The sequence below is a fragment of the Platichthys flesus genome, chromosome 9, assembly GCF_949316205.1.
Source record: "Platichthys flesus chromosome 9, fPlaFle2.1, whole genome shotgun sequence".
In the NCBI taxonomy this organism is placed as follows: domain Eukaryota; kingdom Metazoa; phylum Chordata; class Actinopteri; order Pleuronectiformes; family Pleuronectidae; genus Platichthys; species Platichthys flesus.
In genome coordinates, this window is record NC_084953.1 from 12,330,998 (window position 1) to 12,351,776 (window position 20,779).

General features: G+C 42.7%; 3 protein-coding genes across 5 annotated transcripts in view; 2 read left to right on the forward strand and 1 right to left on the reverse strand.

The window, feature by feature from the left end:
• Positions 1-9,812, forward strand: part of p3h2 (prolyl 3-hydroxylase 2) — a 55,507-nt gene extending 45,695 nt beyond the window's left edge. The window contains exons 4-16 of one of the 2 annotated variants that reach the window (XR_009921919.1): positions 76-207; positions 2,274-2,401; positions 4,241-4,330; positions 4,786-4,826; positions 5,231-5,322; positions 5,440-5,567; positions 5,778-5,873; positions 6,348-6,498; positions 6,806-6,923; positions 7,059-7,134; positions 7,574-7,714; positions 8,538-8,867; positions 8,940-9,812. Coding sequence is in view for 1 of the 2 variants with exons in the window: in XM_062394887.1 (XP_062250871.1) it covers positions 76-207; positions 2,274-2,401; positions 4,241-4,330; positions 4,786-4,826; positions 5,231-5,322; positions 5,440-5,567; positions 5,778-5,873; positions 6,348-6,498; positions 6,806-6,923; positions 7,059-7,134; positions 7,574-7,714; positions 8,538-8,630 (1,286 nt within the window). In the remaining variant the exon portion in view is untranslated. Of the gene's footprint in view, positions 1-75; positions 208-2,273; positions 2,402-4,240; positions 4,331-4,785; positions 4,827-5,230; positions 5,323-5,439; positions 5,568-5,777; positions 5,874-6,347; positions 6,499-6,805; positions 6,924-7,058; positions 7,135-7,573; positions 7,715-8,537 lie in introns of both variants that reach the window. The other variant, XM_062394887.1, reaches the window with a different exon arrangement.
• Positions 9,800-15,155, reverse strand: ccdc181 (coiled-coil domain containing 181). 2 transcript variants are annotated; one of them, XM_062394889.1, is made up of 6 exons: positions 14,996-15,155; positions 14,071-14,214; positions 12,734-13,723; positions 12,153-12,299; positions 11,259-11,419; positions 9,800-10,551 (listed from the first exon to the last, which is right to left on the reverse strand). In XM_062394889.1, exons 2-6 carry the CDS (start codon positions 14,152-14,154, stop codon positions 10,380-10,382), a joined length of 1,554 nt encoding a protein of 517 aa, XP_062250873.1. In that variant the 5' UTR covers positions 14,155-14,214; positions 14,996-15,155; the 3' UTR covers positions 9,800-10,379. The 2 variants fall into 2 exon arrangements, with proteins under 2 accessions (XP_062250873.1, XP_062250872.1); XM_062394888.1 differs by having other exon boundaries at positions 11,259-11,422.
• An 844-nt stretch (positions 15,156-15,999) lies between these two features.
• Positions 16,000-20,764, forward strand: cpox (coproporphyrinogen oxidase). The gene is made up of 7 exons (XM_062394834.1): positions 16,000-16,678; positions 16,817-16,960; positions 17,089-17,199; positions 17,348-17,489; positions 18,557-18,775; positions 19,377-19,481; positions 19,575-20,764. The coding sequence occupies exons 1-7, from the start codon at positions 16,138-16,140 to the stop codon at positions 19,657-19,659; spliced, it is 1,347 nt and encodes a 448-aa protein (XP_062250818.1). The 5' UTR covers positions 16,000-16,137; the 3' UTR covers positions 19,660-20,764.
• Positions 20,765-20,779: the final 15 nt, after the last annotated feature.

Here is a 20,779-nt window from a genome sequence, read left to right on the forward strand (position 1 = left end):
TGAAAACTGTATATCATCTTATAGTAGAAGCCAAACACTAGATTATTTAAATATTTGTAATGTATTTTGTTTCAGATCACTTCACTCAGGTGCTGCACTGTGAACACGAGTGCGTCAGAGATCTGGCCACTCGGCCGGGCCGCCTTTCGCCCATGGAGAACTACCTGCCCCTGCACTACGACTACCTCCAGTTCGCCTACTTCCAGTGTAAGTGTCAACTCTTCAAAGGTCTTTTTGTCTTTCATCAGCATCATCATCATCATCATCATCATCACTCTTTCTGTAGCAGCAGAGGAAACAAAAGGTAGATGATTATGAGTGTAGTTATTATTGTTCCGAACATGATGAATATCTGGCTGCACATTGTGTAATTATGAACAAAGCAGATGGATACACCCACAGGTCATACACCTGAACACACACATGCTCGTACATGAACTCATGGTGACCACAAAGAAGTAAAGGCAGGTCGAGTCGGTCACACCCTGCTGTTAGAACTTTAGAAGTAGACCTTGGTTTCACTTCAAGCATTACTGATATTATCTCGTGTGTGTTTTTCTGGATGCCTTTTATAGGAGTGTATCAAGTCTGTGTGTGTGTGTGTGTGTGTGTGTGTGTGTGTCTGTGTGTGTGTATACGTGATTGAAAAGATTGCCTCAAGTTCCCTATTGTTGATGGATTCATGAAAAGACAAGAGTTTTGGCTCGATAACACAGTGTTGTTGGGAAGGACGATGCGCTGAGTGGTTGTGAGATCACCAGATTACACTTAATGATCCATTAGCATGTGGCTCTCATAAAATAAAGTTGATCTCTGCAAACACACTGAGATCAGGCTTTGATTCTTAACAGCTGATGGGTGTGTGTGTCTGTATTTGTGTCTGTCTGTCTTTTTGTGTGTGTGTGTGTGTGTTTGTCTGTCTGTCTGCTCTTTACCAGAATTGACGAAAGAGTGTCTCTGTGATTCCGCTGAAATGTTGTGAAAGTGGAAATGACTCTTTAATGATTCTCTAACCCCTTAAATACCTTTTCAATATCAGTCATTGGCCTATGATTCAACACTGGCATGTTTCAGCATCAGCTGTCCTCTATATTCGCGTGCTGCCTGCCTGCCTCTCTTTGTGGTAATGTAGTTAATATTGTCACTGGCAGTCGTCCCTTTTTCGCATTAAATTCAAAATACAATCCTTCACACAAGGGATTCAACTTCGACTTCTTACAAGGATGTTCCATCAAATTCAATATTTAATTTTCTTTTCCTTCCTCCATCTTATTAAACTGTGTATGTTAACTTAGCACCTGTTTATGTAACACTTTAAAATCCTCATGTTGGAATATATGATTGTCTATGTGATATGTGTATGTTGACAGTCATGTTTTAAATTGCTCATACTAGACTGCTTCTCATTTTGATACTGAGCATGTTTGTTTATATCCAGTCATCTAAACTGAATATTTAGTTTGTCTCTGTGCTGGACACAGCTGCAGCAGAGGCAGCTTGTTTTTGGGTGGTCCGTCCGCCTGAACACTGTATCTCAGTAACTTCTTGAGCGAATTTCCTCAAACTTCCATTTGCTTGGACGCTTGAGATACAATGTTTGGAATTGGTGGTCAAAGGTCAAAGGTGAAGGTCATGTTTCTGGTCTTGTGACTGTGCTATCTCAGGAATGTGTTGAGGGAGTTCTTTCAAATGTGGCACAAACATCCACTTTCACCATTACGGATGGATGGTTAGATTTTGTTGGTCAAAGGTCAAGGTCCCTGTGATCTCACAAACACACAAATGTTCAAGAGGATCAAATGACAAGGTCATTTACAATAATATCCAAAAGGTTAAAGGTCAACGTTGCTGTGAACTTTCAAGACATTCTAGGACAGGAATAGTTAGTAATTCAAGTTATACACCCGGCTACACAGTGACCCTGCTCTTCACCTCTTCCCCACTGCTCCAGTGAACACTTGCTTTCACTCAGCAGCCTCCTATTGTTCTTTAGCTGCTTCAGTTTCATAAATACATGCTCGTGATGTTTCTCTGTTCGACTGATCTCAAATCTGTGCAGACTCTCAATGACCTGGTAACGAATCAATTTCACCACCAGTTAACCCTGCACCTTTATAAGCCAGTAAATAAGAAGTCTGGTGATTACATAAAAATAACAAGGGTGCTCAGCTACACCTGGCGAGATCTTTGTGTGTGTGTGTGTGTGATAACAGCTATTTCATTTTGTTTGGCAAACCCCTTAAAATACTTTCTGTCCTTCTCTCTATCCACAGTGGACAGAATGGAGGAGGCGTTACAGTGCGCTCTGACCTACCTGCTATTCCACGAGGGAGAGGAGTTCATGACAGAAAACGTGGAGTACTACGGGGAGGGGCTGGGACACGACGGCAAACCACGAGAGGTCAGGATCTGCTGTGTGTGTGTGGGCAGGGGGGGTTCTTGTCCACTTACTTTTCTCCGAAGCACCTGTGATAAATAGATTATTCTGTTTTGAATGTTAGTTTTACAAAATGTTCAAAAAGCTAAAACTGCAATACAGCAATAGAATATGTAAAGGGCTTATATGAGGATAGAAAATAGATCATTTGAAACATATTTAGAGCATGGATCTCAAGAAATTATTATTAAATTCTGCCTTTTATAGAAAGCTGCTTCATATATATCCGGGGCCACAACATCAACAACAACTTCACTTGTTCAGAGGACCTAACCAGTTTGGACTAGTTTTAGCAGGTCAGCAATTGAAATACTATTTCCACCCCATGTTAATAAAACTGGAACAGTGTGACCACATTTCTGGCGTCTGGCAGCGGAATCTCGACCAAGCTGTGGATGATTAATTGAAAAATTAAAAACAGGAGGAAAAATAATTATAGCCGTATAACAAGGAATGTGTGGAGAGGCTCCAGAAAAAAAAAAAGAAGCTGGGACGTGAGGAGAGGCTGGAGAGGAGAAGTGTGGAAACGGGAGGCAGCCGAGCTGTTCGCTGTGTTTCTTGGATGAACTTGTTACTCGCTGTTTGGCAGGAGTGGCCTCATAAAGTTTGCTTTTCACTTGTGGATGGATGCTCTCCATCCAGCTGGTGTCGGGAGGCAAGCTCTGCTACTTGATGTGTTTACACAAACAACATGTTTGTGTTCTCCTCAGGGCTCGCTCATTACTATTTCTTTGTCTCCTTGTGTTTCCTATCTCTGAGTAATTTACTGTTTGAGAAAATCTAATTAGCGAAGTTGTCAGACACTTCAGAACTGAGCATTGGTCCTTTTCCTAAACTCTGATCAGCTGCTTTGAACAGTGTCTTGTCTAAGTCCCAATTACACAACCTCCTTTGCCTAGAAAGCCTGGTAGTCATTAGAGCGAGCGACCAGGGCTCCCACCAGGAATGTGGGAGTGGGGTTGACACTGAATGTGAGATTAGAAGCCAAGTGCTTCTAATATAAAAAAGTGTTTTTTTTTGTTTTTTGTGTACTCATTGCTCAGATTTTTGTCGCCCTCAAGTCTTTCCATTCTCGTCAGTTTACAGTACAGTTGTTGGCCCACAGTCTGCCTCTCCTCTCAGCGCACTCACTCCCTGCAGCCTGGGGGAGCTCATTTAAAGAGCCCTAGACCTCGGTGCCAGGCCCGAGCTGCCTCGCTGCCAAAGAATCCTGCCTTTCAGGAGGAAAAAGTCCCGGGGCCCACTGAAGTCCTCGGAACAATATGGGAGCTGCCGGTATTAAGAGTAATGCAAGAGAAGACTTTTCCTTTCTGAAACGTTATTGGCTCCAAGTTTATCTTGGCCTCCCTCCTCAAATCCAGCCTCCTTCTCACAAACAGACTGAAATACAAAGGACAGGACGTGTGTAGTCTCACGACACATTAACAGTAAATAGATTGTGACTTTGAGCTCAGAAACAATGCAGCGATTGTCTTAATTAACATGAAAATGGCCCTTTAGTTCTATTTGAGAGGGATTGCAGAAAATGTAACTTTTCATAGGTGTTCAAAGAAAATAAGACAAATGAGAACGTTTGTTATTCTTATTAAGCAGAGGAACTGGTGATGTTGACAGATGAAGATGACGTTTTCTTAGCTAAACATTTTCTCAACCTTCTCCTTATGGTACTGCAAAATATGTGAGATGTTTATTTCTATCGTCAGAGGTTTTCCTGCTGCCAACATCTGTCAAAGATTAAAGCTGAGCTTACATGTATCCCAATAATAACTCATGTCCGTGGCGCGTGTGTGTGTGTGTTGACAGAAAGCTGCCTGGTACCTGCGGAGGCACAAACAGGAACTGGAGCTGCTGCTGATTGGCAGCAATACCATGGGTGTGGAATTCACTGAAGGGGTGAGTTGGCAGAATACAACTTAATCCCCATGTTACTGTTTATTATCGACTATTAACTAAAACCCTAACTTAGCCTGGGAGCACTTATAGTCAGACCACCGTCCTTTAATTTTCCTTTTTGATTCTCAGTGATTTAGTAATTTAACAGTCAGTTACTGGTGATCCAGCCCACATGTGTCTAATGCAGAGCAGATCTGTGTGTAAACAGTCTCAATGTGTGGCCACTGCCAGCTGAGTCCAGGGTAACAGGTGTCTGGCACCGCCGCCCTCCACCACTGGCTTCTCATTAAACAGCGACACCTACTGGCGACACACCATATTCTCTCATGACACATTACTTGCAGAAAATGTATTCTTTCCCAAATAATCTGACACACTAGGCGAATCGTTACCGTGGAGCTATTCTTGTTGTAATGAAAACTGAAAATTTATGTTTTACCATTGTCTTTTTGTAGAATTACTGGAGCAGCCCGGGTGGAAGAGACGACTCAAACAGGTAAAGAAAAAACTCACTGCAGCTGTAAAACTGTAAAAGAAGTTTCCTCTGTAGCAACAGCTGCGTTTGAAACTGTTTGAACTGTAAAGAAGCTATCATCAATAAATTTATAGAGAACTATATCCAAACTCTGATGTCTTCCGTCCACGAGATTTACGGCATCCTTTAGCTCTTTGTTTTGGTTTTCTGGTTTTCATTGGTCTGGGTTCAACCTCACCGCTCCCACAGAGTCGCTTTCAGCCACATCTGGCAGCTGTTGTCAGTTAAAAAAAAAAAACGCCCAAAGCACCCAAACTGTAGACAAAGTTGTAGAGGCGGAGGAACACATAGTGAAGTACTGGGCTGCTGGCCAGATGTTTCCTTTAGAGTTAGTCACATGTATTTTCTGTTGGGTGTTCTTTCAGGATTCCCTCTGGTACAGACGGCTGGATGGAGTACGTTCCCCTCTCGGACAAGAGGAACCTCTCTTTTGTTGTTCAGCAGCCACTCAAAGAAGGTAGATCTCCACTGCATCCAGAGACCAATGGGAATTTAAGTGCTTGTGTGCTTTTATGTGAATCCACTGTGGCCAGTGTGATTGAGGTAACACGTTGCTGCTCTGTGATCTGTGTAGGTGGCCCCTTGGTGTACGACAGCGTGCAGCTGGTGCAGAACTCTGCGGCCTTGAATGGGACCCAGCGGGTGCTGCTGGATCATGTTATATCTGAGGAGGAGTGTGCGGAGCTCACACACCTGGCACATGTGAGGCCATTACACAATATTAATGAAATGAGAGCTTTAAATCACTGCAACTGTCAGGAGCAACAATCAATCTCACTCTGCAGTTTTTTTATTACCCATTCATTTAGGAAAATTACACTTGGTTCCTGATAAAAATAATTGTTTGAGCCTGTCCGTACAGAGACGATCAGTGTTTGAATCTGTCCGTGTCTCTGTTTTGTCCTCTCTCAGGCTGTCACCATGGCAGGAGACGGCTACAGAGGGAAGATGTCTCCACACACTCCCAACGAGAAATTCGAAGGAGCTACTGTTCTCAAAACCCTGCAGGTACATAACTACTGAAAGGAAACTTTGTTTGACTCGTGCCACCCAGTAGAGAACATAACTAAATTCAATAATCCTAAATTCAGTCAAATTGCAGCAAATTAACCTAGAAAAACTGTGAAAATATCAATTGCCAGTAATGGCAGTTTATATGAGGACATATATTGTGTATCTAAGAATTCTAGTTGCAACCATTATCCCCGATCAGCTGTCAACACGATCCATGTTAATACATTTTAAAGTATAAATTATATATTACCTAAGCACATTTTGGGCCTCTAGTTGATCATAAGTTGAGGAAAAGGGTTGGATCTAAATCTTACAAGTTGAAATTCCACTGAGCTGATGGTGTTTACCACCTCTGGAGCTTTATCTTAGACAGTATTCAGTCAAATGTCTCCACTGTGCACGTGTTATCTCCCTGGTTCATAGTTTGAGTGCATCTTACAGTCTGGTGTTGTTTCCTCGTCCCTGCAGTACGGCTACGAGGGCAGAGTGCCCATGAAAAGCGCTCGCCTCTTCTACAACATCAGCGAGCGAGCGAGACGCATCACCGAGTCCTACTTCCTGCTCAACTCCACGCTGCACTTCTCCTACACACACCTAGTGTGCCGCACAGCCATCACAGGTCTCACACACACACATACACACATGTACTGTCACTTGATATCATGACCTAAACAGATAATAAACTGTAGACTGATCTCAAATATATTAAATTGAATAATTAGAGAGAGACTCTAGACACCATCAGAGTAGATTGAATAAACTCTCTTTCTATCATGTACGAGGGGGTACTGGTAGATTTAATATCCAGGAAGGAAAACATTTAATGTAAAAGAATATATCCTGTGTTCATTCATTGTGTTATTTCCTGTGAAGATGCTTTTTGTGTTTATGCTTTTTTTGTGTCCTTTGTGTGTTTTTGCTCTCAGGCCAACAAGACCACAGAAACGACCTGAGCCATCCCATCCATGCTGACAACTGTCTGCTGGACCCTGAGGCCAATGAATGCTGGAAGGAACCACCAGCCTACACCTACAGAGACTACAGGTACACTGTCGGGCTACTGAGGTCAATGCACAGGACAGAAATGAGTCTGCTTCCGTGCTGCTGTGTCACTCAGTTATATACGGCTGTTTACTCCCCCCCCCACTGATCTGACCTTTACATTTCTTTTGTTTTCAGTGCACTGTTATATCTAAATGGAAATTTTGAAGGAGGGGAGTTCATATTCACAGAGATGGATGCCAAAACTGTCACAGTGAGTAATGATCTTTTATGTCACTTTTTCTTTTATACAGAGATTATGATATAATTTACAACAAATACAATGTTTTAATTTAATCACTTACAATTCGACTCGCCACAGATACAGGACAAACCAATTGACCATTATCAGTGAAACCAAATGCACATGGAAAAACCATGAAAAAGTTAAATTAAACTATGTCGCAATGTCAAAGAAATCCTTGCTCCGCCCCCTGATTCGAATCTGCACCGAAGTTTTCTGGTATCTTCACTGACCCATATTACATCCTTCCACCAAGCTTCATTGTAATCCACAACTTTGTTTTTGTGTTATCTCCCAGCAAACATGGTGGAAACATGACCTCCTGGGCAGAGCTAATAATTGAGTTCCTGTGTGCTAACGACAGATTACAACAGTTTGAACCCTGCTCCCTCTCTTCCATCCTCCCCAGGCCTCAGTGAAGCCCATGTGCGGCAGGATGGTGGGTTTCTCGTCAGGGGGGGAGAACCCTCACGGTGTGAAAGCCATCACCAGTGGGCAGAGGTGTGCTGTGGCCCTGTGGTTCACTCTGGATCCACTCTTCAGAGAACTGGTAAGGACTTGTTGTTCTTTGGCAGCCATGTTGTCTCCGAGTAACAATCAACCACATTTCAATTCCCATCACGGGTCAAATAAAACATATAGAAGTTATTTTGCATTAAACTTTTGTTATTATCTCAATTACTTTCTTGATTTCTTTAGGGAATTTCTCTAAACCAATCAGTTTTTTCTTACTTAATTTCCTCAAACATCCAGGGCAACAGTTATTCAGTATCTCAATCATCTAGACCAGGCAGTTTTACCTTTCTTGCCATGTGTAAGAATAATTTAAGAATCTTTTAAATCAATTTTCATGGACTAATGTCATTTCTTTTATCTTGTGCTTTTTATTGTCCATAATTCATCTTTGCCATTGATTCCCAAATATTTCTGTGTCTGCACTGTTTTAAACTGTTTTCTGTGTGTATGTGTTTTTTGTCCCTGCTTGTATTTAATTTGCTGCCCTACAGAAGAGATGCTGTATCTCAATGGGAGCTTCCTGGTTAAATAAAGACTAAATTAAAAAAAGAAGAAAAATAAATAATAGATACAAGTATTTAAATAATCTTAGCCTTTTCTTTTTAAATTATAAACCTACTATATTTCCTTCCAATTTAAATAAGAGGCCATAGATTCTCTGTGTGCCCAAATGAGATTCTGATGTCAAGTGTCAACACTTTATCCAAATGGAATTGTCTAAATTGAATTAACACATGCTCTAATTTAAGCTTAGTTTCCTTAGATAAGTAAGGTCTTAATTTCAGTATTTTTATCTTGATCATATTCCTCTGTTGTTCTGATGATCCTCCATCTCATTTCTTCTTCTTCTCCTCCAGGAAAGACTCCAGGCAGATGAGGTGATCCAGGCACTGGACACACAGATTGTGGATGGTCAGGGCCTCAACATCAACCCTAAAGATGAACTGTAGAACCAGAGGAGCTGCCCCCACCTCCCACAATCAAATCATTCTATATATTTTAACTATTTATTGAATGGCTTTTGGATCAGATCATTTCTATTTTTGTACTGTTTGAAGTGCAAGATCAATAATGTTGTCGTTTTGTCTTATTTGTGTTGTCAGACGTGTTTTTTTTGTTCATGTTCTCTACGCACACCAGTACTTGAGATTACATTTGGGATTTTGCTTTTTCTTCACAGCCTCGAGGTAAGAGAAAGTCTGATTCACTTGGTTCATTGTTTTTGTACCTGTTTGTGATGTTGACTGTTTCTTTTGAAGACTGCTCGCACCTGGAAGTCTCACTGTGAAGAAGCCACAGGGAAAAGTGTCCCTTGACTGTTTTTTTTTTTTTCTGGGTTATTCTTATTCTTTTTCTGGACAATGAATTCAGTTGGGTTTTTATTCAAAAACACTATGTACAGTTATTCAAGTAATTAATTTGAGTCGTCAGTTGTCCAAAAATAATATTCGATTTTTGTACTAATGGTACTATTAAACTCTTTTATTTTATTTTTTTCTTTGCCAGTAATAATTATTATTTTCAAAAGTAGGCAGCGCACTGTTTTTTTATAAGTCTCAGATAGCACTCATTCAAAAGAAAGAAACAAAGAGATATTTTTTAATATGCTGAATATTTAATGGTCATGCACTCTGTCTTCTGTGTGTCGAGTTGTATGTTGTCTGTTCTACTTTGTCGCTTTTCCTTCCTGGGCACACAGAGAGGATACAGGTTTACATGTTCACTCACTGAGGACATGATCTGTGTGTCCGTGTTTATGTTGAACTTTAATTTATGTGTTTTGAATAAGAGACAGCTTCTGTCTACTTTAAATATGAGGAACTTTTTTCATAAAAGACGTCAATCGTTCCTGTTTCAAGGAATACATACCTGTACGGTCCTATATGTCCTTATATCTGTTCTGATGATACAGATGAGAGGCCGAGTCGTGCACTGTAAATCCAGTGGAGAGAAACTTATGAAGAGTAGCTTTTTTTTTTTAAATACATTTAAACTGTTTACCTGAAACTTATCCTGTTGTTTTATGTTGTCGCTGACTTTTGTTTCACTGATATTTTATTTAGAAATGCTGTGGTACACAAAAAAATGTACGTGTCCATCCAATAAATTAAAAAATAATATCCCCATCTTTATTTAATTGTGTATATTTTTTTTATTCATTCATATGTTATGTTTTCCGCGTAAAATGTAACATTTCGTCTTGTTTAAACTAAAAATGTCTGTTTCATGACCTTGAACTTCAGGCAAATTTTCTTCTTTCTTCACACAGATGAAGATTTAATTCTGTTACCGTTCGTCAAGATAACCTCCTGTAATAGTCACTGTGTGTAAACCAAATACTAATAAGAGGCCTAGAGGAGCCTAACAACTGGTTCTGTCCTTGTATTTAATAAACAGAACTACAGTGTAGATAAAGTAAAGTGCATCTGTCTGTAAATAGAGGAAGTAACCCTCATCTGATCTCACCTTGAGGATTTATACACACACTGAGTCGAGGTCACTGCCGTAAACTTATGTGAAGAAATGTGCTTTAACGCAAAACAGAAAAAAAACTCAAACAAAACCCAAGCAACAGCTGAACCCACAATAATGTCTCGTGATCCACTCCAGGTCTGGTGTCTGGTGTCTGTGGTGAATTACTGTATGAACAGAGTTGAGTCCACTTGTATGTGAGGATGTTTGGATCCAACTTGTTTGGGTCAGTAGTGGTGAACCAGCTGCTCTGTGAATCTGAAGGACTTGGATTCACTGACGGTGCACTGCAGGTCCCGCATGCGCCGTGCTCGCCGCCCCTCCAGCACCAACCTGCGAGAGTGCTCCCGAGCTGCCTGCTGCTCCACCCGCTTCTCCGCCCGCTTTCGTCTCACCCACCTGATGGCAAAGAGGACAGATCATACACTTTAATGTTTGAGAATTAAATTAACTATTGAGTATTGTCAATAAACCATTAAAGGAATATATATATATATACAGCATTCCCGGAGCTCTGGTTCTGCCAGGGAGGTTATTGTCCATCCCTGTCAGTTTGTTGGGTGGTTTGTTTGGACGGATGGCCACATAACTTGGTGAAAGGGTGTGGTATGAGTCAGGGAAGAACCCATACAAATTTGGTGTGGATCCATTACTTTATGAAATAGGGCGTTCAACATTAAAATTTACAGATCTTGATGGGAAAAAGAAATCTGACATGTGTAGGGGACTGATATTTATGAGTGTGTGCAAATTGCTGCAGATTAAAACTGAGGCCCTGCCGTGCCCCAGCATCTCCGCTCAGTAATAAATGTCTATGAATAAATGTTGTTGACCCCTACCGATAATTCAGAAAATCCCTCTTTGTGGTACTGAGTCAGATGACAGTTGTGATTTTCCATCAGTGCCCTGTGGCCTGTTATTTCCACCCACTAGCCACTTGCTTGCTCAAGGATAGAAGGCAGTTTTACCAGCAAGTCGGCAACAAGTGAGTCTGGACCAGGTGGATAGCAACTTGAATAGATGACAGTAATACTTCAAGATTGGCTTACTTTGAAAAACAGTTTATTATCGTTTAAAAATGGAGAAAAGGATGAAGGTGAACTCACAGTTTAAAGGCACGCTCACACTCCTCTCGGCTGTGTAGGAGGTAACCATCGTCCTCCTCAAGCTTCTTCAGCTCCACCAGCTGCTTCTCCTTCTGCTGCTGCTCCTGCTTCCTCATCAGCCACAGCCTGAACGCCTCCTCCGAGTCGCCCTGTGAGGAGTCCTTCTGGGTGAAGTAGTCCAAAACAAAGGCAGTGACGACGTGGGATATCTTTGTGCAATGTTTTTGAATGGATCTCGTTATTTTCTGTGAATGAGGTTTGGGTTTTTGTAGGTTTCTCTTTATGATTACTCAGCACAAAAATCCACCGCTCTTCCTCTGGCTATAATTAATAAACTATTACGAGCGCTTCATATATTGACTCCTTCTCCTTTCTCTGCAGAGTTTTATTTACAGAACATAACTGATCTGCTGCCAAATGTATTACAAAGCTGTCCAATAAGAAACCCAGTTAAATTAATAAAATCAATTTAAATGCAATCTTCATGAAATCGTATGTATTCTGTGTTACATTACTAAGCATCAGACTGGTGACAAATGTGATAGTGAACTTGAAAGTCATTTGTCTAATATAGAGTATCTAGCCTCCTTAATAAATTCAGTATCAATATCTCTATTCATGTTGATATGTAAAAGAAATGCTTTGCTCCTATCGGTTAAAGAAATAAAAAACTAGCATATTTTAAATAGTTAACAGATAGAAATATACTAGGGTCGGTAAACTGAAAGGATAGTGGCTAATGAATTAATTTAAACGATTACTAATACCTTATCAAAACAAAAACGTTCAAGTGACCAGACAAACAGAGCCTTTTCCTCAGCCCACATAAAGCTCTTCCCAGTATCTACATGGAATTGTGGTGCAGTGGGTTACTGTGCCCCCTTGTGGTCATACCTTAGAATTGGTCTTCTCCATCTCCTGAGCTCTGAGGATCCTTCTCTCCTCCTGGAGCTGCTCTCTTTTCCTCAATAACCAGGCTTTGAACGCCAGCTCGTTCTCCTGCCTCTTCAGCTCCTCTTCCTCATGTTTCCTCTGCTCTGCCTGACGTGGGAAATTAGAATAAAACCCTGATTTAAAGGTTCAATGTGTAGAATTTAGTGACATCTTGTGGTGAAGTTGCATTTGCAGCTGAATATCCATGACCTCACCCTCCCCTTCAAAACATGATAGAGAACCTGTGGCAGCCTTCAGTTGTCCTAAAAACTAGTTTGTCCAGTTTGTACTACTGTAAAAATAAAAAATGTGGAGGCCTCAGTAGAGGTTTTTAAATTTAAAGGGCCCTTTCTAGGGTTAAGAAAACAACAGTTCGTACATTTAGATGAAACACACTAGTGAAAACATCACTAGGGTTATTTGATATTATATTACTGCCAATAGATCCCTCTTACCTAAATCGTACACACTGAACCTTTAAGTAAATAATTAAAAACTTTGTGTGAACCTCTACTTGCTCAGCTGTGGGACTGCTCTCTTACCTCTCTGGCCAGCATCTCCTTCCTCTCCTGGATCCTGTGCAGCAGCTCTTTCTGCTGGGGGGACAGGGTGTATGTGGCCTGGCAGGGGATCCCAGTGGCCGACTGCACCCGCCGCTTGATGCCTCTCCTCTGGCTGCCTCTGTGGTTGGCTGAGCTGGGCCTGCTCCTGGGCTGCACTGGAGGTCTCGGGGCCCGGAGGGGATCGAAGCCATTCTTGAAGGGGGAAGAGCCAGAACGAGACCGAGGAGAGGAGGAGGCAGAGCTGTGGGTTTTCCTGGAGCTCACAGTCTGCTCCTGGAGGCGAGGGCAAGTATGTGAATAGTCGCTGTAGTTGCTTGTGATGGGAGGAAGAAGTCCTTGACTCTCCATCTCTTTCAAGCTGACCAGGTCAAACTTGCCATCTTTTTCTACAAGGACTCGGCCCTCCCTCATCCCCTGCCCTCCCTCACTGCTCTCCACAGCCCTGCCAGGTCCTCCAGATCTTACATTATCCTCCCGAGGGGAAAGTTTGAGCTCAGACAACTTCCCTGACACAGTCGCTGCCTCTGAATCCTTCTTATCCTTGTTCTCCTTCCCTCCTTCCAACTCACCACATTTGTCATTTTTCTCAAACTGCAGCGGAGGCACCACCATGTCCACCAGCGTCTCTTTGAAATGTAATCGCCTGCGCCTCGTAATATCTGGAGCTTCTTGGTCCTGCAGCTCTCGGTTTGCCTGCTGGATCTTTTCTAGGATGTACTTCTTCTCCTCGTCCGTCTGCTCATCCGTCCCTGGAGGGGGTGGGACTACAGGTGATGACTTATTGGGGCTGTCTCTGTCGGAGTCATACTCCAATGGCTCCATAGGTGAGGGCCACCTATCTTCATCCTCTTCCAGCGCCTCGGTTTTGTTGCCTTTCTTCTCCTTCCGTTTCCTTCGTTGCCGTTTCTCATCCTCCTCCAGCTCTTTGTCAATTTTGTCCTCAATGTCAGGAGCATCAATGTCAGGACCCTGTGTGGTGGAAGGGACAAAGGCATTCATTCACTAGGTTTGACTGTAAATGAATGAGCGGCAACAATACTCAGCAGGTAAATAGGTGCGCTGGTGCGATAACAGACACGTGTAAGTGTGTTCATCAATATTGCATCCAGCAGCGGCACAGAGAAAGTATGTCACTGCATGTCTACGGAGCAGGTTTCACATGTAAAGAGTGAGATGTGCCTGCTCGGGTAACTCAATGCTGCCTCCTGTCATACTTTCACAGAGCAGGGTCAGGGACCTGCTCAGATCTCAGACTGCAGGAAATAGAAGCGATGAAACCAAGACACAGGGTAATAAATAAAAAAGGTCTTTCTTACCTGCCCCTCACTGATCAGCCAGTCCAGATCCTTCTCAAAGTCGTCCTCATACTCCTCCTGGGACTTACAAACCACCTCACTCATACTGGGACTAGATCAGAGACATATCTGAAGGACTGGTTGTTGCCACACCATCTGCTGGAGCTGCAAGTAAAAATTACCAGTCAAGAGCTAGCTCGACCAGCCAGAAAATAAAGGATCACGATCTGAATATTCATGAGGCGGATCAAGGATTTTGTTTTATATTTTGCTTCGATTTCTCATATAAATATTTATTGATCTTGATGGAAAGAAATCTGACATATTAGGGGGACTGTTATTTATAAGGGTGGGCAGTATTGTATTTTTTTAATATCCAAACAAGAATCCCGAATTTAAATATGTTTAGTTTCATCCATAGCACACAAATTCAATCCAGCTATAGTTGTGGTTAATCTATGTAAATGATACTCATACCAATCCCACCACATCACAATATATATATATGAATATATATTATCTTATTTTATCTTAGGTTACTTGTAAATATATAGTTATATAGATGTGGGATTCGTCTCCACCTACAGGACAGAAAGCAGTAATGCAGAATTAGTAGTACAGTACTCTTATTGCCTTGGCTACACCGACATGATCTCCCATCTGTTGTCATGTGGCTTGTATTTACTTTAGCTCTAGTAATTGTGTTAGTGTCGTAACTCAGACCCACACTCACAAGCTACCAGACAACTTGTGACACACAGACTCTGTAATCCGGTTTATTTTTACAGCTCTCAGGTTCATAAAAATAACCCGGACAGAGACAGACAAACAGGCTGAGCTGCAGACACAATTTCCTCAAGTAAAACTCATCATAATCACAGTTTTGGCTGCTGGAAATAAGTATCAGTAATAAACTGGGGTCGCCCACAGGGGCTCTTGAACTCACCAGCAGCTGGTCCCTGCGTAGCGGCGCTCCTGTCTACCTGAAGCCGGAGAGAGAGGACCTCCAGCCGGGTTGGTGTGGGGACTAGTGCTCCATCTGTGTGGTCCACACGGAGCGTGACGGAGCGGGACAACACCTGAGCTCATAATCCGCTGCTGCTCCTCCGCGGCCCTCACAGCTTTTAATGGAGCCGTCGTCATGGAGACCGACAACACGCTTGACGAGCTGCGCATGCGCGGTCACGAATACCTCGTTTCACAGACTAGATAACAAAATCCATGTAAACACTTTCAAACCCAAGATGTTACCTAAAGGAACTCAAGCAAACAACAATATGTGGGACTATCATAGCTCTAACTCTGTAGCTATTACTGTTAATAGGAATGGCCCGTTACAGTATCATGGGAAATTAAAGATGTATTATTTATCACAAGGGTCACACCAACTTAATCAATAGGTTTGGATTAAAAATAGATGAATGAGTGTCAATTGGATTTTTAACTATTTATTTATTCAAATATGTCTTTCTTATTTACGTATAATTTTCTTCTGTATGTATAGATGAGGAGACATTATTGAATAATTCAAAATGGATTAAGAATAATTTTCTCTCTACTTAAAAATAAACATTGAGTGATGATGTGATTTACCATGATGCAAAGATTAGGTATATCAAATGTTCTGAGATAGTTATAGTTACAGTCATAGTTATAGTTAACATTATTGCTATGACTATAGTTACAGTTACTGATATATTTATAGTTACAGTTATAGTTACGGTTGTATCAGAATACTGTAATGAAATGAATTGAGTATATTTAACTGAGATAAAAAAACTACGTCACGCTCGGACTTTCACATTCACAGTGGTGAGTGCGATTGACGGAGCATAGAGGAAGCACTTGAACGCAACATTTGATTTCAGCCGCGCTGCATTCTGGGTCTTAAAGTTCGAAGAGCGAGTGAATGGCGGAACACTACAACTCCCGTGTTGCCTCTGTCACTTCCAAGGTACGACACGCCCCCGGACTTGAAGCCTGACAGGGAGCACGTACGAGCCGGAGTTCATGTCCGAGTCTCTGGAGAAGTGAGCCGCGCCGCCCCGGAGCCGATTCACTGGGAAGCCGCGTGAGTTTCTCCTACAAATGGCCTCCATCGTCTTGTACACGGGACACAAAGCGGCGCAGACAACAGCCAGAAGGTGTTTGAGTTCACATGCAAAAGCACTACCCGCTGCTAGAGAGGCTCTGCGGTCGTGTCCCCTGCTTCCGGGATCGAGATGGCTGTCCAGAGGTACCGGGGTAAGGTACATGTCCCATGGGAGCGCAGGCAGAGCCGCAGCCGGGCGAACCGGGAGGGGAGCCCTGGCGCTCGGTGCAGCCGCGGCGGTGACAGCAGCAGCGGCTGTAGCGGGACTCGTGGCCAACGCCAGCCACTTCCAGCGCGCCCAGATGGCGACCAGAGTGGCTCCGGCCGCCGAGGAGGAGCAGGAGGGGGACATCCTGGAGAGATGCCGGGGCTTCATGTCCGCGCCGGTGAGCGACATCAACGTGCTGCAGGGGAGGAAGGAGGAGATGCGGACGAGGATGGAGATGTTGATCATGGAGACTCAGGCCGAGTTCTGCAAAGCCCTGCAGGAGGTGGACGGTGGGACGTTCAAGGTGGACCGGTGGGAGCGGAAGGAAGGTGAGCAGGGGGAATTGATCACAGCTGATCATTTATTTTCCTGATCATAACAAGGACTGATAGAAACTGACAGTCCACACAATCTCTTTTGTATCCATCTTGGCCCTGTGTGTGTGTGTGTGTGTGTGTTTGTCTCAGGTGGTGGAGGAATCAGCTGTGTGATGCAGGATGGCAAGCTGTTTGAGAAAGCGGGGGTCAACGTGTCAGTGGTGTTCGGGAACCTGACCGAGGAGGCCGCCAAGCAGATGAGGAGCAGAGGCAAAGTCCTGAAGGGGAAAGATGGTGAGTCCTTTCATCCCGGTTAATCATCTACCTCGTTGTTTTGGTGCAGCACACTCATGTATTCATTGATCGTTGCACACACAAACAGAGTTCTGACTCAAACATGTCTGAACCTTGTGTTCTCTCAGGGAAGCTGCCGTTCTGTGCCATGGGTGTGAGCTCCGTCATCCACCCCAAGAACCCCCACATCCCCACCGTGCACTTCAACTACAGATACTTCGAGATCGAGGAGGGAGACGGTGAATGAGTGGCCGCCGCTCCTCGACGCCAGCAGCTGTGTCCTGGTGTCAGTGACACTATTGATGACAAGAATGAATGATTATCCTTGTTTTCATCTTCTTCCTCTATGTGTGTGTGCGCGTGTGTATGTCTGTGTGTGTGCTTCAGGCAACAAGCAGTGGTGGTTCGGTGGAGGCACAGACCTGACTCCAGTCTATGTGAATAAAGACGATGCCTTTCACTTCCACAACACCCTGAAGGAGGCCTGCAACAAGCACCACTCGCAGTACTACCCCGACTTTAAGAAATGGTACGGTTCGAAACACAAGATCAGTTCCACCTGTGTTTGTGTGTGTGTGTTTAAGCACGTACACATCTGCACTCCTGTTTCTGTGAATTTGTCTGTGTGGATACAACGGGTGTAGCCTCACTGTCAGATGATGATAAGAGAAGCCTGAAGCTTGCAGTTGCAGAAAAACCGTTGAGCCGTGAGGTTAGCCACTTAATGAGCTTTGAGGATATGAAGGGAATGGGTGTGGTTTATCTGATGTGGCTCATAATACGTCACTGTTGTCCTCTTCATTTGAAATATATTTTAACGGAAAAGTGTGACATTGTGAGAAATACACAGCTTTGATTTCTTTCTGAAGATGGAACACCACTTTCACATGCGTCTGGTAAATGTAAAGCTGCACCAGTAGCCAGTTAGTTCAGGTTCAGCTTTAGAGCTTTAGAGGAGCTGGCAGGTGATTCCTATGCTTTGCACTGGGATTGTGTGTTCATGTTGTTTAGGAATAATTTTAAATATTAGTTCACAACTTGGAAAAGTCTCGTGTATGCCATCTCAAGTTTGGACAACTCGCGAAAGTCTGTGAAAGTTGTGACAAACGAGGTCCTGGCGTCAATACTTATAAACCAACACAATTTTACAATCAGCTGTAGATATGAACTTCTTATGTCTAATAAGCGTTTACACTTTTTTCATTTGCAAAGTGCACCTACCACAATGCGTTTTTGCCAGTGTACATGTTTTAAATGATTTATGCCTTTGTCCCCACAAACTTGTTATTTTTCTTTCTTCTCTGTCATTATGCAAATAATGTAAAGAGGTGGGTGGTTTAAAAGCTTTAACAGCTTCCATGTTTTTTCCACTATTCGAACCTCAAAACACATGAACACTGGACCGAACTTTGAACAACAGCTTGATAACTTGGGACTTTCCGAGCGTCATGCGATTGCAAAGTTAATGCTACGCTAAGCTAACTATAGCTCTCTAATGAATGTACAGATGTGAGATTGGTTGAATCAGCATATTTAAGAAAACGTTTCCTTCTGAGCTGTGAAAGTGGTTAAAATTCCAACCCCTCTGTCCTCTAGGTGTGACAGATACTTCTATATTCGCCACAGAGGAGAGACTCGGGGGATAGGAGGGATCTTCTTCGATGACCTGGACTCGCCGAGTCAGGAGGAAGCGTTCAAATTTGTGAAGAGCTGCGCTCGCACTGTGGTGCCCTGCTACCTGCCTATCGTACACAAGCACCTCAGTGATGCCTTCACTGACGAGGAGAAAAACTGGCAGCAGGTACGGCGAGGAAGGTGAGTAAGAAAACATCCTAGGCTAGAGAAATTGTCAAAAGGAGATTTTGTAAGTTCATAATTTGTTATAAATAGAGCCACACAGAGGTTGATGCTATACTTATATATCAGAGCTATGTAGCAAAACATAAACGCACCAATCAGCTACTAAACCTAGCCCAACAGGAAAGTAAAGCTGAGTTAATACCTTCAAGGGTGGTGGAAGAGAGGGTGCTAAGAGCCTGCTGCACCTCCTACTGGTGAGAGGCATAAACTGCAAGACAAACAAGTTTTCTAATATAATAAAAAAACAAATACAAAATTCACAGTGACATATCTAGAGTAGCACAGCAACAGGCCTTATATCTATTTGTTTTTATCTTAGAACATTCAGTGTATTTTCTGTGGAACATAATTTGATCCACAAATCTGAGGTGAACCAAAAGGATTGTGGGTAATACTAGTCCGTGAAATGTGTTTTCGATACCTGTGTAAAGGCAAATTCAAAAGAATTAAAAACTGTCCAACATAACCAAGACTCCTAAGATTTGATGTTCCATGAAACACATGAAGCAACGTGTCTACAGCAGGTTTTGTGTGTGTGTGTGTGTTGCTGTTGTAGATATGTGGAGTTTAACCTGGTGTACGACAGGGGGGTGAAGTTTGGCTTGGCCACACCCGGCTCCAGAATCGAGAGCATCCTCATGTCGCTCCCCCTCACCGCCAGGTAAGACTTCTCCAGGGCAGCCGTCACCTGGCGCCTCTGTGATGTGCTGATCCGTCTGAATCGCCTGGTAACAAGCTCACCTCTCCTCCTCAGGTGGGAGTACATGCACGAGCCTGCCAAAGGGACCCGGGAGGCTGAGATGCTGGAGGTGTTACGAAACCCTAAGGACTGGGTCTGATCACGGCGCTCACACTTTTCAATATTGACAAAACACGCAGAAATACGTATTTGCTGTATTTAAAAAAAGGTGTCACCTGTTTGACTTTATCAGCAGCAGTTAACGCTGTTTACCAAAAAAATAGGTTTATTTGTAATAGCTTGAAGGTACGTTTCTCTTTGCTTTTTGTCGTGTCAGCCTCGTTAACAATTGTTCACAGGGGATTTTGTGTTAATGTGACCTTGTGTTGGGAAACTCAGCGACTGAGCTGCTTTTAAGACGTGTTTGTGTCAAACACAAGCCGATTGTGTGTTTTCTGTGCCTTGTTCTACCTGAAGCAGCATTATCTCCACACTCTGTTTTCCTTTACAGAGGCACTGGAAGGGAAAACGAGGACAAACTGAGCCACAGTGTTTTGTATGTGTGCCACAAACTCCTATCAAATATGAATGAGTCTACTTTTGATGTGCAAGGGCCTCTGCTAACCATGGTGGGTTAGTTGTGACCATCAAGCTGAATATGAGGAATTAAACTGCTCCCCGTTGAGTCCCACCCACACTGCGGCTGGCTGGTCCTTCGTGGTTAAGTTACTTCCAGCTTTGTTTAAACAGCAGCAACAGTTCTTAGATTTCTGGATCGAGTTCCACAGAGAGGATGAATGTGAAAAAACAGGTTAGGTGGTTCCCTGAAGACAGAATAATGTCTCTAAAGCACAAATGATCAGGAGACATATCCTTTCAAATAATTTATGGCAAAAATTATAAGTTTTATACTGCAATAGTACACCAAGTTTGAGATGCTTTTCCCACTGAGTTACATTTATCTTTTTATAAGCTACTGGTGGAAAGTATATTCAACTTTTACTGAGTTAACTTCCTTAAAGCAAAAGCTTATTATGGACACAGTCTTAATTTCTGTCACTCATGTTACCAAATTATTTTCACTCATGTCTGTAGCTGTGTTCAGTGTCACAACATCGAGTCACTAGATCCTGACCAATATGGATTTTTAGAGGCTGATACAGAGGAGTAATACTTTTCTAATACAATTTTTTTATCAAATTATTTACATTTATTATTGTAAAACAAAATACAATATTTGTAAAATAAAAGTTTTCATATCTGCATTTGTCCGCAAACAG

Excerpts from the sequence above, each read along its gene's own strand:
- ccdc181 (XM_062394888.1), bottom strand. The coding sequence starts at position 14,154 with ATGAGTGAGGTGGTTTGTAAGTCCCAGGAGGAGTATGAGGACGACTTT. Across the intron at positions 13,724-14,070 it reads GGCTGATCAGTGAGGGGCAG|GGTCCTGACATTGATGCTCC; the intron begins GTAAGAAAGACC and ends TCCACCACACAG. Across the intron at positions 12,300-12,733 it reads AGGAGATGCTGGCCAGAGAG|GCAGAGCAGAGGAAACATGA; the intron begins GTAAGAGAGCAG and ends TTCCCACGTCAG.
- cpox (XM_062394834.1), top strand. The coding sequence starts at position 16,138 with ATGGCCTCCATCGTCTTGTACACGGGACACAAAGCGGCGCAGACAACA. Across the intron at positions 17,200-17,347 it reads CGAGATCGAGGAGGGAGACG|GCAACAAGCAGTGGTGGTTC; the intron begins GTGAATGAGTGG and ends TGTGTGCTTCAG. Across the intron at positions 19,482-19,574 it reads TCGCTCCCCCTCACCGCCAG|GTGGGAGTACATGCACGAGC; the intron begins GTAAGACTTCTC and ends TCTCCTCCTCAG.